Source organism: Manacus vitellinus, unplaced genomic scaffold, assembly GCF_001715985.3.
Source record: "Manacus vitellinus isolate BGI_N305 unplaced genomic scaffold, ASM171598v3 scaffold_5_pilon, whole genome shotgun sequence".
Classification (NCBI taxonomy): Eukaryota; Metazoa; Chordata; class Aves; order Passeriformes; family Pipridae; genus Manacus; species Manacus vitellinus.
The window spans coordinates 11529069-11543903 of NW_021940682.1; the positions used below are offsets into that span (position 1 = coordinate 11529069).

Below are 14835 nucleotides of genomic sequence, written 5' to 3' on the forward strand. Positions count from 1 at the left end.
GTGTTTATGGGATGATCAGTTCTCCTCTAGTCAGAGTGCCACCTTGGCTTAGGTTAAACTCCAAACCCCAATTTTCAACACTCCCTCTTTAGGGTAGCAGGTTGATGTAACTTCAGCAGGATTAGTTTTGGAGAAACATGAATTGCAGAGATTTCAGCAGAATTTTCACTATCTTGCTTAGAACAACATACAGGAATAAAATAGAATCAAAACTTTGGTTTACAAAGTATAGCTTTAATTATACAGACTGCTTAAATGAGGTTTTAAATATAGATTTTAGAAAGTCACCAGTGTTTCAATACATACTTTCTGAAATAACATTATCACATTTACTTTTGAAATACTTATTGCTAATATGTTAATATCTGTCGACTTTTACCAAGTGTTAACTATAACTATTGAATATTTTTGTTTAAGTGTTCAATAATTAATCCATCACTGAAATACCATCTCTAGACATTCTCTAGTGCATATATGCTTTTGTAGGGATTCAGGCATTACTCTGATTCACAGGTTATGGAGAGCAAAAATATGTCTACTAGACTCAGATGTGAGCCATGTTTAAGCTACAGAAAAAAAAAAGGCAGCTAACCTACTGAAGTGGCATAAGTAACTAAGAGAGAAGGTATTGACTCACTCATAAGTCTAACAAACTTACATACTTAGCTTCAGTTTTAGTCTTTTCTTGGTCTCAAAAGAATGTGAAATACCAGAAAATTAGTGATTGTCTGGCACACAGCATTCTGGTATAATCAAAATTATCTGGGGAATTCAAATAGATTCTTTTAAAGAAGATGCTTTAATGAAATGTCATTTTTGACTCACGGTAATTTGGAGAGGACTCTTCAGGGCCAGTCAGGCTTGAAGTGCATTTCTTTATATTGTTCCCCAATGTATACATCAAGAGGTGGAAAGGTAGTTGTATCATTATACAAACTGAATTTTACATTCTTTGCTGAAATTATCAGCAAAGGCACCAACTTGGAGGGGATTCCTCATCCTATGGAAACTGCTCATCCAGAGCTTCTTTTGAATAAGCCCAACAGCAGCCAGAAAGTGGTTTCAACAGACCCACATGACAGTGGACAAGTAGCGAGAATTCGGTATTCTATTAATAATCACCCAGTCCCTTGCTTTTGTCACAGTATCACCTTCAAACCAATCTTGAAATGTTTGCAGCTTTCTACAACACTGCAAGCTGAATTTGATACATAACTCTTCTACAAAGTAGGAGTTTCTTTAACAACTTTGTACAGATTCTACGGTGGCATCGAATAGCGGGATATGCTTTGAAAATAGATTCAAATTGGGTTTTAATATTTTTTCACTTGTATTTTAGTTTCTCTCAAAACAGAGTATCACTGATTTGCAATCACTATAAGATAGCTGACTTACATGTAATTCTTGTCATGTCACTGTAGATATAGTATATTGGGAAAAAAGTACAATTCATCAATGAAACAATTTCATTTTCAAAAGTTACTTTACCTGTAAGTTATGAGACTGAAAGAAGGTAACTTAGGTTAAATGTTTTACAAAGAAAATCTAAAAATGATCAGAATGCAGTTTTAGAGACTTGGAGGTTTAGAGTTGTGGAATTCTTAGAGTTCTATGAAGTAATTTCTGAAGAATCAGAAATAAATCTGAAATGATGCAGCATCAAAACTGCAAGGATCTCATGAATCATTTTAATAGTGGAAAGGTTCAGGGTGAAACATGCTGCCTGTTCAAACTTTCTGGAAGAGAACGCAGAGCATCTTAGTTCTTAAAAACACTGTCGGATAAATCACGTCACCCATGTGACCCACGCAAAACCATTGTCTGCTAAAGCTCCAAACACATGAGCACTTAACAGGGCTTTCCAAAGGCTGAAATCAGTCTCTTCAGTCACTAAATGAAGATTCACTATCAGAACTGTCTTCTGCTTTGCCATCATCTCCCCAAGCAGGCACAGGGGCATCTGGGGTCCTGCAGGCAACAAAAACATTCTATGTTGCAAATCGAGCTGAGAACACAAGCAAGCCAGCATTAAAGCTAATGTGCTTTCACTGCAACTGCACACACTTTATTTCCACAACATTTAACACATTAACTGTTTATGGTTCACAAACTCACACCTTAGTGGTATTGCTTCACCTACACCTGAAAGATAAACACTAGAAACTGTAACTCACTGGACATCAAAACTTTGCAGACATCAGTCTGAATGCACACCTTTGAGGTTGTTTGAAGTAATGACAGATCACTAAGAAGTGGCAAACACTTGTAGAAAGAGTTGAAAGCAGGCAGTAATGATTAATTCAATTTTTTTCAATCTTCAGAGGTTCTAGGGCTGAAAGGAACATTCTGTACACCACTGAGCAGTGTAAATAGTACATGAAAAAATAAGACAGGAAATGAACAATATTGTATCCAACTAAAACTGCAGGGATAATTTAGAGAAGCAAAAAAAGAATTACTCACAGTGGAATTTGGCTAGAACATTGGGTTAAATTTGACATGCAAGAACAGCCATGGGATTTTTATGGACTACAAATGATCAAACCTCTTGTATTTAGTTTTAAAGGGAATATTTAAAAGGGATCTTAATATCATGGCAAAACATTTGCTTGGGGAATCTACTGGAGATGGAGGGGAGAGAAGCAAGCCATCTAAAGAGTAACTAACACTACTGCCTGAAGATGCTGGATCTCTGGAGTCTCCCTGCTAAGTATGTAATGAGTTTGACATACAAGCAAGACTGAGCCTGATGAATTCTGAAAACAAGGTAGAATATATGCAAATAATTATACTTGGGAAAGAATGATATTCAGAGAAACCAGCTTCCTGTATGACAGTTAACATCTCTTGGATAAAATATTGCATTTTAAACTGAGCTGATAATTATATTTTTCATCCTGTTCTTATTTATCTTGGGGGTTCAGAGTTTCTTTTCCAACTTTAGTTCTCTTTATTATAATTTGTCTTTTGTGAATCCCTAAGGTACCTTCAAAGTGTTTCTAAACACTTTGGGTGCAAAGATGAGAAGTGTGTTACAGAACTGTAGAAGAGCCTTCTCCCTCTCCCATGCACACCTCTAAAACAAATTAAGAAAGCATTTGCTTTCTCATGCAAATACCACTTCACAATATTATTCCTTGTTGCCGTGGTAATGACAAAACAGAAGAGCTGTGCAAAGACATGTGATCTGGAGAGAACAGTGCAAAACTCTCGTCTAATAAGAAGAGGAAGATGGCACTGAATTCCTTTAGTTTGTGAGAGGTGGACAAACTCTCCTGGAGCTGAAGGCAGGCAAGAGAGGAAGGGTAAGAAACAGAAGTTAAAAATAAATAAATTGGGAGCTTGACAGAATAGGCAGTTACCAAATGCTGTAAAAAGCTGAGGAAGAAGCAATAACAGAAGTGGAACAGCCAAAAGAAAAGAGTACAAACAACTCTATATTATTAGAATTAGCATATCTACAGCCACAAAACTCATGCTCAGTCACTGGCAAGTAGATGGGAGAGTGTGCAATAAGTGAGTGAGCCCACAGCAATATGCACATTTTCCTAATTTTCTTTGGGACTGAGTGACTAGGCTTAAGGAACCTGAAGACCCAAGAATTGTGGTGTGAATGGCAAGATACACATAAAAAAAGAACTCTATAATATTGAGACAAGAAAGCAAGAAAATTGAAAGAATGGTCACCCTCGACGCCTTAAAATATTCTGCATTATGCACCTTGCCAAATAATTAGCTTGCTTTAATCAGTCTTCAAACCCATAACATTTTAAAGAAAATCTGACTAAGCATTATTATTGCACAGAATCTTTGAAGATGGACTTTGGGACCAAATCCCAAACATATTCTGCAAGCCTCAATATACAGTAATAATGTTTCTGTCTTAACCCAAACCAGAAAACCCGAAAGCAGATATTTTTTTAAAAAACAGCGTTTGAAATATTAACCTTTTATTAATCTACTATAAAAATCCACCCAAACACGAAGAAAAAGCACCAATTACAGAAAGGTATGGACTTGAAGTGCCGAGTAAAAAATATAACACATTTAATACACATATAGAAAAACCATGTTTGATAACCCTCAGACTTGCACAGGGTCTTACTTCTGCTCTTCTTCCTATTTCTCATTCAATCAGTAAAAAATATCAACTGAGGAATAACTATTTTAGGTTTATTTAGACACTGGGAAGTAGCTGGGAGATAAATTGACTGAGCACGTGATGATACTTCAGGTTTATTTTGTTAAACAAGTTGCTAGTTTCAGAATAAGCCTTTACAAAATGTAAAAAGACCTCACTGGAAAGGAAACATGGACTTTCTAATACACTGACAGTTTCTGAAGAGGATGTAAAAGTGCTTCAAACAGTTTGGTGGCTATAATGTAAGAATGACAGTTAATACTTTCATCTATTTAACAAATTCTGCGAAGTATTACAGTAAAGCTAAATTAAATGTCAAATGTAAAATAATCCTAAAATTAATGTTTATGGCCACTATGACAAGTAGCTTTGAAAATTAGTATCTATTCTTAGTAGTCTTCACATCAGGTTAACTCAATCAACAGCCAAAATTTCAAACTGCTGACTTCAATTTACACTGACAATGCTGAAATCAAATTGTACACTCCATCTACTGAGGGAATGTGGAAACAACTGTGCTGTCCCTCATGCATCCAGCAAAATAAAATTGAGTTTGTTCTTATTAGTCTACAGTTTTGACAGTTTGTTATTGAAGGGTTGAAAGAAAACATCTGGGAAAAACCTCACACCCTAAACAGTGCAGTGAAAACGGCTACTGACATTTTATTTCATTTCTCATTGCTAAATGCATGTTGTGAAATGCTACCCTGTCATTGCTATATCCTTCTCCTTGAATCTCACCACCTCTGCTTGGCTTGGAAGAAATGCTTTCATATTCTCTTAAGCCTGGATGGTAAAGTCCTGCAGCTTGCTGTTGGGAGGGTACAGGACTGACCCATGTACATTCTAGTCTCTGTATTTCCTGGGACATGCCTTGGACTAGACAATGCTGAAAAGATAGCTCATACTTGAGATTATATCCCTTCTCCTTTGATAATGATGGGCCTCTTCAGGCCTGTAAAATGCTAAAAAAACCTTTCATGGAAGACTTCAAAACCTGTTTTAATGCTGATAACTTAGACTCATAACATCTTGAACAAGCTTTTCTAAGCACACTTTTTTCAAAGTTTTTTAAACACATGTTGCACACCAGACCTACACAAAGGTACAAATTACTTACTCGAGAAGATCTGGATTTAGTCCCTCAGAAATCATTTTGTTTCGTATTGCCATTACAGGAACACCCTGTGTAGCAGGAGGAAGAATAACATGAAACTGCTGGACACAAACTGGTGAACTAAATTACCCAGGTTCATTTAAGCCACACTTTCATACAAATTTATGCAGGTCACTTGTCAAACGAGCATGGAATGATAATCTTAGTTGCCATCAGTATGAATCTAGAAGCAAGGAATGATTAAGATTAAAGGCCCTTTTAATCCATTTTATATTTATGGCAAAACATCTAGAGAAAGTTGCAGAGAGAGAATCAAGACTGGATACATATATTTGCATATCATGCAGACAAAACCAGGAAGGTGAAGTTATCTTTATGGATAAAAATGTGGAGAAAGCACAAAGTAGCACAAAGACATCACAGGACAGCTGTGCTAGGAAGATAAAGAAGACTTGGACATGCTGAAGATATACCTAAGAGAAAGGAAAACCAGGACAGTGCATCTGCTACCACTCCAGAAGGATACCTTAAGGCAGTGCTAAAAATTGGAAAAGTCTAAAAAGCATGCAGAAAAAGGCAAGCAGGACATGAGAACAGAAGCACAATTTAAAAGTGACTTGTCTGAATACAAATGCTTGTGCAGTCAGGCTTAAATTTTCTATGACTTGGGGACAGATTTCAGCCAACTATGTACATGTTAAAAAAATTCCTTCCTTTCACTGTAAGTCATTCCACAGCTTCTGCACTTTATTTTATTCATCAACACCTAAACATCCCCTCATCTTGGATCACATACCCAAGACTCACTTCATCTTATAAGAGACACATTCCAACAAACTGCTCCTATGTTTCCACTAAAGCCGCTCAAAGGCAACTTGTTGCTTTGCCATCTCCTGTTGGAAACCATCAGAAATACCATCTGGATCACTCCATGCCAATATAGGACATGGTGGGGGGGTGGGCAGCTGGGGTGGAAAAGAAGGATACAATTTCTGATTTGAAAGGGACAAAGCTACAGTTCTTCTAGCAAACAGCAGGAGAGGCCTCAAAAGCCAAATGAAAAGGAGTGTAGGACTCTTTTTGCATAGAAGAAGTATCTTTTGTTCAAAAGTAAGTAAGATAGTGATAAAATAAAGGGCAGCCAGAGAAATATGTGGTGCTCTTGACTAGCTAACCTGGCAAAGTGTGTACTAAGGTAGCTGCTTACTGTGTTTTGCCTGTGCAGTTTCACAGTAAGAATCACAATCAAGACTTGTGCATGAACGTTCTGGAATAGCACACAGACAGGTACATAGTATCAGCAATCTATCAGGCACATCAGCAAAAATGTCACTCAAATAGTTGCATGGTAATAGCCTGAAATAAAGAACTTCTCAGTATTTCACAACTAGTGTAGAATATGGAGGTGAATATTTTGAATATTCACTTGAATATTTCATGATAGCTTAAAAATTCACTTGGACAGCACGGATTGTGTGTCTATAAACCATCTTGTACTAATGCTTTTTAAAGCAAAAATGAAATTGAGTCAGATCAGGCAAAGCAAAATTCATATTTGCTTTCAGTCAAAGGGAACTTGGTACAGGAACTTCTGAGAATGGGTTGTTCTTATGTTGACACTTGGAGTAGTGCTTTATTCCAACATTGTGTGCATCAAAATCTGCAAGAAGAAAACCTCTCAGTACCTTTATATATCACAGATTTACTAATCAAACTAATCAAAGTTTAATCAAAATACCCTTTAACAGTGGACTTCTTTCCCCGAAGGAAAACAATTAAGATTGTACTTATATCTGTTTATTATACAATCAAGGCATTACAATTACTTTATCCTTCATGGTCTCATAAGTCTTAATCTGGAAAAATATTTTAATACTAATATTCTAATACTGCTAAATCTTACTAAAATGAAACAGAAACCTATTTTAAATCTAAAGATTAACTACACTGAGCATACAGGTCCACTGAAATGGCACATTTGTACTTTTCTAACCTACAAGCCAGTACTAAATTTCCATCGCATTTGTCTTGTTTAGTTAAGATTTCAAGTAATCCAAGTCACTGCATACTCAACAGTGCACCCCAGCCCCACTCCCAGACAGATCCTGCAGATCAGGAAGTGTGCATGTCCTGGAGAAGCCACAGTGCAAGCAGCAATCTTGTTGTAATATGGGTTTTAGTTTTCCATAGCGCACAAAGAGACCACATCCCATCAGTGCTGGCAATTCCTGAAGATTGGTGCACTCTCCATGTTTGTTTTTTATTTCAGTCCTTTAAAGCAAGAACTAACCTACTAACAGGCCAGTCAGAATCCTGGCATCTATACAGCCATTTCTGGTGTTTAGAATCAAGTCAGACTATTTGTATGTTAAACATGAAGTTTATCTCAAATCGCAGACTGCTCCTGTCCCACTCTCAATAGAAGCATTCTGAACATTTATTTTAGCAAATATGATACTGTTTTTTAAAGATTTGTTTGAATATTGTTGTTGTATATTTTAAAAAGTAAGAATTTAGTATGTTCAACTGCATTCCATCAAAATGAGTTTGTTACTATTTCACAGGAGAACTACCTTAAGTGCAGAATGGTGCTAATTCTTATACACTACAAATATAGCGAGCAATAAATAAATCATCAGTTCAAAAAAATCTTCAGCTAGAAACTTAATTTGGGCAAATAAATGACACCAACTGAAATACTTGACTGGAGGAGAAGACAAGTTTGGCAAATACAAAAACACACATTAAATTGTAGTATGTTAGTTTGACTTTCCTACCACACTGTTTACAACTGGCACAGGAGTCACCAGGAACTGCCAGTACAAAGGAGAAATATGGAAAGTGAGATCTCACTCCTCTAACAGTCACAAAAAATTCAAAGTAATTAGACCATCCAGCACTTTCACATTGACTTTGAAGTCTGGCATTAAATCAATACACTAACACAGTGTTCAACTCTGCTACTATCCCACTGCTAAATTTTCCAAATGGTTTGTAACAAGCTACCCATAAAGTGCCAATTTGTGATTCAAGTGAAAAACAAGGTCTGGAACATCATCCAAAAGACCAAGCACACCAATTGTAATAATTTCTCTGAAGAATGAGTGAAATCGAGAAGTTAGTTTTAACATTTTAGTAATACTATGACATAGTCATACTTTCCAGAATTATAATATGTATCATAGAGGAAATTTTCCACTGACAGATTGAAAATAAAGACAGGTTATTTTCTTTGTTTCCAATCTCATTTTTAATTTTGTGGATGTGAAAAAAAGAGCTCTTAAAAATGTCATGAATAGTCTCCCATTCATCCTTTCATTCCTTCATTAGCTTTCACACGTGCAAATATTGAGATTACATTAATTTCTTTCCTATTTATCTGTAGAACAGAACACAGATAAAGAGGTTAACAAAACCTGCATCGTGAATAACAGGAAACTGAAGTGGAACCACACAGTGAAGCAATCATTGTATCTCTATTTTAGTCTCTACAAAAACATGAAGTACTCCTGTTCTGGATTATACTAGCAAAGCTGTATTTTGTACCCTACAGCAAAACCAAACTGTAATCATGTCTGTATGTAGGGAATGACTCCAATTCTGCCAGAATAACTACACTTTCAGTGGTATCTTCTGTGACTCCAGCTAATATCACTTTGCATTACACATTTCACACCTTCAGTTCACAAGTATATCAGCAGAATTTCATAGAAAGATATTGCCAGGAGCTGTCTGAAGGAATATATGACATTAACTCATTTATTAGAGAAGATGTGCTAGAAATATTGTGATGTTATCCTAGCTTAAAGATTACTGTTGCAATATATGTTTTCAGACATTAAATGTTCACTTACAGCTGTGTGTGACATTCCACCTAAAAATAAAAGAGTAGCCAAAGAATGACATGAGAACTGACTTACCACTTGTACCATTTTGAGATATCTGGCATATCTTGGATCCTTGGCCACAGTTGTGACATTTTCTGTGACTACCTCCGTTTTCTGTAACCCTTCTTCCTGTACACTGTTCTGCTGCATACGAAGAAGACAACCTTTAATGGGTAGGTTGTACAGACCAGGTGTATGAAGAGATTTCAATCCATGAAATTTGATATTTAAAGTAAAGTGCAACTCTTCTTCATCAAGATTACAAGTTATACATGAAAAATCAAAAAGCCTCTAATAGCCCTGTTAAATCGCACTTAGTGAATAACACAGCACTAAATCTAAATGTTCCTTTCATAAAAAAATACTTTTAAGGATTATATCTATAAATCTCCTTCAGTAGTCCAATGCATTTTTTCCTCAAAATATTTGTTTGATCCCCTAACAAATGTTTCATACAGATCATGTAACTTTTAAACTATACCTTTTAGTATAAATCATTATCTAAAGGATAACGTAATGAAATCAAAGAATCCTTGAAAGTATTTAATTTAAATAAAATGAAAAATGACAAGAAGTTCTACTACTACTTAAACGAACACAGAAAACTGTATTTTTACTATAAAACTGACCATTTGAAAGCAGCACTGGAAACCTCCTTTCAGAAATATCTGAACTTTATATACTTAAATATACTTTATATACTTTAATATCTGGGAGGAGGAACATTTTAATGAAAATAAAATAATGATGAGTCATTTTCTAACATGGCTGAAACACACAGTGCTGTCCATTCTGTCTCCCATGCTGCTGCCTGCAAATCAGAGTTATAATCTCTGACAGGCAGGCAAAAGCAGCAGAGTACTCTGGCTACTGCTGCTCCACAGCAACTTCCACCAACTAAGAGAATGAGCAGAGATTGAAGATTCCCTGAGAAGAAACCGTAAGGGGAAACTGGGAAAAGAAGTCCATCTACAAATGGGCTGGAAAGCCTCACTTAGTTAAGTGGTGAACGCAGGATTTAACTCTGGGTTAAAAAACCCACTATCTAAACACATAAACCCCCCAAAACAATATAAAATTAATTGCAGAGATAGGATCTTAATGTTGATTGCTTGTAATAAGTTGGCATTTTTTGTACATAGAGAATAATATACAGAATATATTATAGACTGTATATAGAATATATAGCTATGCTTCATTACTTACTCCAGATTGAGGTGATACAGCTGTCTGTTGATCTGTAGTAGCTTGTGCCACAGGACCATTTGTAACACTATTTGTATTTGCACTGGACACTTCAAATTTGACATCTTCTAGGCCAGGAATAGAGGATAACTGAATGCATAAAACACCATCAAATAAGCAATGAGCACATCAGAAGTCTACGTGTACAATAAAACCTGCAGCATGCTGCTTACCATATATTGCTCAGCTAGGCTTTACATTAGTAAAACTAGCTCTTTATCACTATGGTATTTTGATTGGGGAAAAAACCCCAAAAATCTTTCTATTCAGGAAGCTTCCACAATAGAAAATCCAAAACAGTCCATTGGAGCTGTCAAAGTCAATACAGGGTCGCAGCACAGGATAGGGTTCCACACCTTCCCAGAATTTTGCTGCTGCACTTACCAACCACACAAGACCATGCCATCTCTGCTACTTCTACAGTGAAAGAAATCATGACAAGAACAGCTCTATCACCTAACAGATGGATGACTGGTTACAAATTTTTCAATTTTCTACATATTTCACTCTTTTTTAAGGGAATGCTGAAAGTGGATATTAAACACACTGCATATTTATTTGAAGAAAATTCTATTTAACACAATTATGAAGAATTCTGCAAAAATCATCAATCATTTTGAAAACATATTTGCTCAATTCAGGCCATGAAAAGGAAGCTAGTTTATGTAATCTAGGAGGCTGTCACTGCTAGAAGACAAAGTCTGTATATGTACAAACCTTTGCATCCAAAATATTGAGTGTTGTTTCGATCTGTTGAATACGGAGAGAGAGTGCTGACAATTTCTACAACAGGAAACAGTCAGGATGTGAAAACACTTCCCTAGGCAATTGTACATATAAAACAGTTTGCATCTAGATAAAAAAAATCACTGTTGTCTTCTACCTGTTGGAGGCAGCATGTAAATGAGATCATCACATTAGGAAATAAATAAAGCAATGACAACTCTTCTTAGTACAGTAGCTACAGTGGTTCAGATTTTAAATAATTTTACTCTGCAGTTAGTTTTCCCAAATAATGACTGACAGAAATGAAGACAGACTATGTACAAAAGAAAGCCAAAGTAAATAGGGTATTCCTTTGGGGAACTGGAGACTAATGGTACATATACCGTACTCTCACAGTTATCAAAAGATCTTTCTTCAAAGTTTTTTCCAAATGTGGAAGATGAAAAGATGTGATGTGTGCATATGTAACAGAGCAAATACAAAGAGAAAATCTGATAAATACAGCAGATAATTCAAACTCTGTACAGTCAAAATTCACAATGAATCAGAACTAACCAGACACTTTATATGCTCCAAGTGCACCTCAATCAAATTTCGACACTTTTTTAAATACAACTCAAGTTTTTCTAAATTACTCTATAAGAACTGTCAGTCTTTTAACTAATCATTACCATACTCTACCAGACCTGTCCAAGAGAAGTTGGCTAGCACCCTGGTTGGCAGATATGTACCACTCTGACAGCTTTCTGGCATGTTGGCAAGATTCTGCCTGGCTCTGAGGCAGAACTTTAACACCCTTAGAAAAAGACAGTTCTGCCAATATACTAGAAAAAGTAGAAAGAGACTGACAGGAGTTAGTCTTTTTGGATAGTGCACTGACTTGTTTACAGATGGTCCTTTGTTCATGAAGAGGAGTTAGTTCCTATTGGAAGGAACTATGTGCCCTACATGTAGCTGGGTAAGGGGAAGGAAAGATGTACAGAAGGTAATTATGTAACTTTATGGGTCTATTTGACTAGACAAGAGCCAAGAAATTTAGAGTTAAGGATGGTGTCAGCCCTAATTTTGAATTTCTTGGCTTCTGCTGACTTACACCATGACCTTTCACATTAAAAACACTTCGGTACTTCACAGACACAAAAAACTTTTCAAGGAGTTTATAAAGCAATTATTTAGTCTCTTTAGGTTAGCTAATAACTGTTTTATTAGGTGGACTTCACAGCCCTGCTCCATGCTCAAAGTGGCTTTAAATATCTGTGTTCTGATTTCCAGAGTGCCTATGTAAAAGGCAATATTGAGATTGTGTGACAACGGAGTTTTGGACAAACGACAACAGCATCATCAGGCGGTTACACTGTCCCACGTACCAAATTACAAGGAGTTTAAAAATTTAGGAAAAATTACTTTTTCTCCTCTGAAGCACCATATATTGATGCGGTAGCCAAATTTTATACTTGTCACGGGTCTGGCTCTAAACTTTACTAACAAGTAACAGAATTTCTCAGATTACACGGCTTAGTCTAATTGGAGTTGACTGCTGCCCTAGCCCAGCTGGCTAGGGCTGTATAGAAGTCTTTGTTGAATAAACTAATGAACAGTTACAAAAAAACCACTAAAGACAAAAAGGTTAAGCTCAAAGCCACATTAGAAAACACCCTTTCTACAAGGGAGGAAGCACTCTTGTCCTGTTCAGTGGACAGTACTAGTCTTGTTGGTCTGGCATATTTCCACTGAATCTAAAGTCACCGCAAAAATTTATTAGCCCTAAATATTTTTATTTTTCTCTTTTTTTTTAAAGCAAACTGAAGTTAAGGGCTTCAAGTTCTATACTAACCAGTTACCAAAAACGTCATTTTTTTCTACATCAAAATTATTTACATTCAGAGCTCAGAGTATCACCCTTTTTAATTAAAGGTGGTAAATTCTGAAAGTAAGGTCTGATGCACCATAGGTATATGGCATCCTTCTTCTATAACAAGTCAATAGATACAGATGAAGTTGCTCAGAACAAATTCCATGTATCAAAAAGTTCAAAGACTGTGCCAAACGCAGAAGTTTAAGAAAACAGGATTGAATGTGGGATAATCAACAGTTCATGTGGATTCCTTGGGGGAAAAAATCTGTCTTAAGCACTTACTCAAGAGAAACCTTGAATAGAAAGCAGACTAATTTTTTTTGTTGTAAGCTACCAGTGTTACTGCATCAAAAATATTTAAATGAAGGGTTCTCATTTCTAGAATTTTTTAATTGTAAAAACTGACAGCTGGGAAAATAATAAACATACCTCTTCACAAACAGTAGAAAAGCGGTTCAGAAACTGCACTGTATGAACCACAAACTGGTTTAGAAACGCTACAGTTCTTTTCTGCTGAATAGCAGGAACCTGCATCAAAAAATGTAAGAAAATTAGGTTACACAGCTATTTCAATTTTCAGATTTGGATTCAAATATCTGTTAAAAAATGCCGATGCTTTAGAAGAAATTATTTTGGAAATATGTTTTAAGTGTGCTTGCTATAAGTGCCTGCATATACAAATCCTTTTTTAAGACACAGATACATATATATGCATTCATACAAATCCTTGCCACTAAAGTCCACTAACATGACAGTTGAGAATTTGCAGGATACATAGAAAAGGCAACAGACCTACATAAATGAAGGACTGTTATCTTGTTTAGGAAAACGGCTTTAGATGAAATTGTGAAATTTCCTGAAAATCTGTGTTAATGTTTCTTAAAATCGGTGAGGAAATTACAATCTTTCCTTTTGAATTTTAAGAAGGAAAAGCAAACTTGGTCACCCATATTAATATTCAGATGCAACCAACAGCATCACCAAAAATAAAGTGTAGTGATGTCACTGTCTCAGTATTTAGTGGCTACCCATACTGTTTCTTACTTGCAAATTACCAAATTACCTAAAATTACCAAAAATTATCTTCCAAGTGAGATCCGATACTCACATACTTTTCAGACTAAAAGGTAGAATCTTAAGTTTGTCAAAAAAAGGTCTGGTGCCCATAATGTAACAGACAATTGGCATTTTTATTTAAATCATTACAGAAGACTGGAATCAGGAACTTTCACCCAAAAGTTTATATGTAAAATTACAGAGCCTCAGGATTAATTACCATGGACAACTGTTTTAAGTCTTAACCTTCAGAGAGGAAATTTGCCTATGAAACTGTCATTGGCTGAAGTGAAAGCTTTACAAGGAGAAATATTTGCAGCCAAGCTTCAGCTGCACTGAACATCAGTTTGTGAACAGAGTGAACTATATACACTACACTGTGACAATCTTAAAACATCCTGATTTTTTTCTGACGCTTTTGTTGCTACTATCTCAAGTCTTCAGCCTGTGCACCTGTATAGCAGGGTTTGCTCAGGTTCAGTTCTGTGGTTCCAAAACTAGTCAAACAGTGCTTACGACCTTAGCAGAAATCTGTGGGGTGGCACAGGGGATGGAAGGACCATTGGAGCAACTGAACTGCCCAGTCTTTATGCTCAGTATTGGGGAAACAAAAAAAAAAAAGTTTTTGCATCTATAAAAGACATGAATAATCAGCTGTGCACGGGATTTGCCTCACAGACAGACGACTGAAACGGCTTAGTCTTTAAACAACGCTACCGCAGACTTTGCGGCAAAACCCACTGGGAAAGGTGAACCCTGGAGACACGGCTGAGGACAAGAGCCCGCTTGTTCCCGCTTGTCCCCTCTG

At 36.2% G+C, this 14835-nt stretch overlaps 1 protein-coding gene across 1 annotated transcript; it reads right to left on the minus strand.

The window, feature by feature from the left end:
- Positions 1–218: 218 nt before the first annotated feature.
- On the minus strand, positions 219–13505 carry WASHC3 (WASH complex subunit 3). Its single transcript, XM_018080792.1, has 6 exons — positions 13401–13505; positions 11108–11173; positions 10352–10480; positions 9179–9289; positions 5262–5326; positions 219–1968 (listed from the first exon to the last, which is right to left on the minus strand). Exons 1-6 carry the CDS (start codon positions 13503–13505, stop codon positions 1884–1886), a joined length of 561 nt encoding a protein of 186 aa, XP_017936281.1. The 3' UTR covers positions 219–1883.
- Between the last annotated feature and the right edge of the window lie 1330 nt (positions 13506–14835).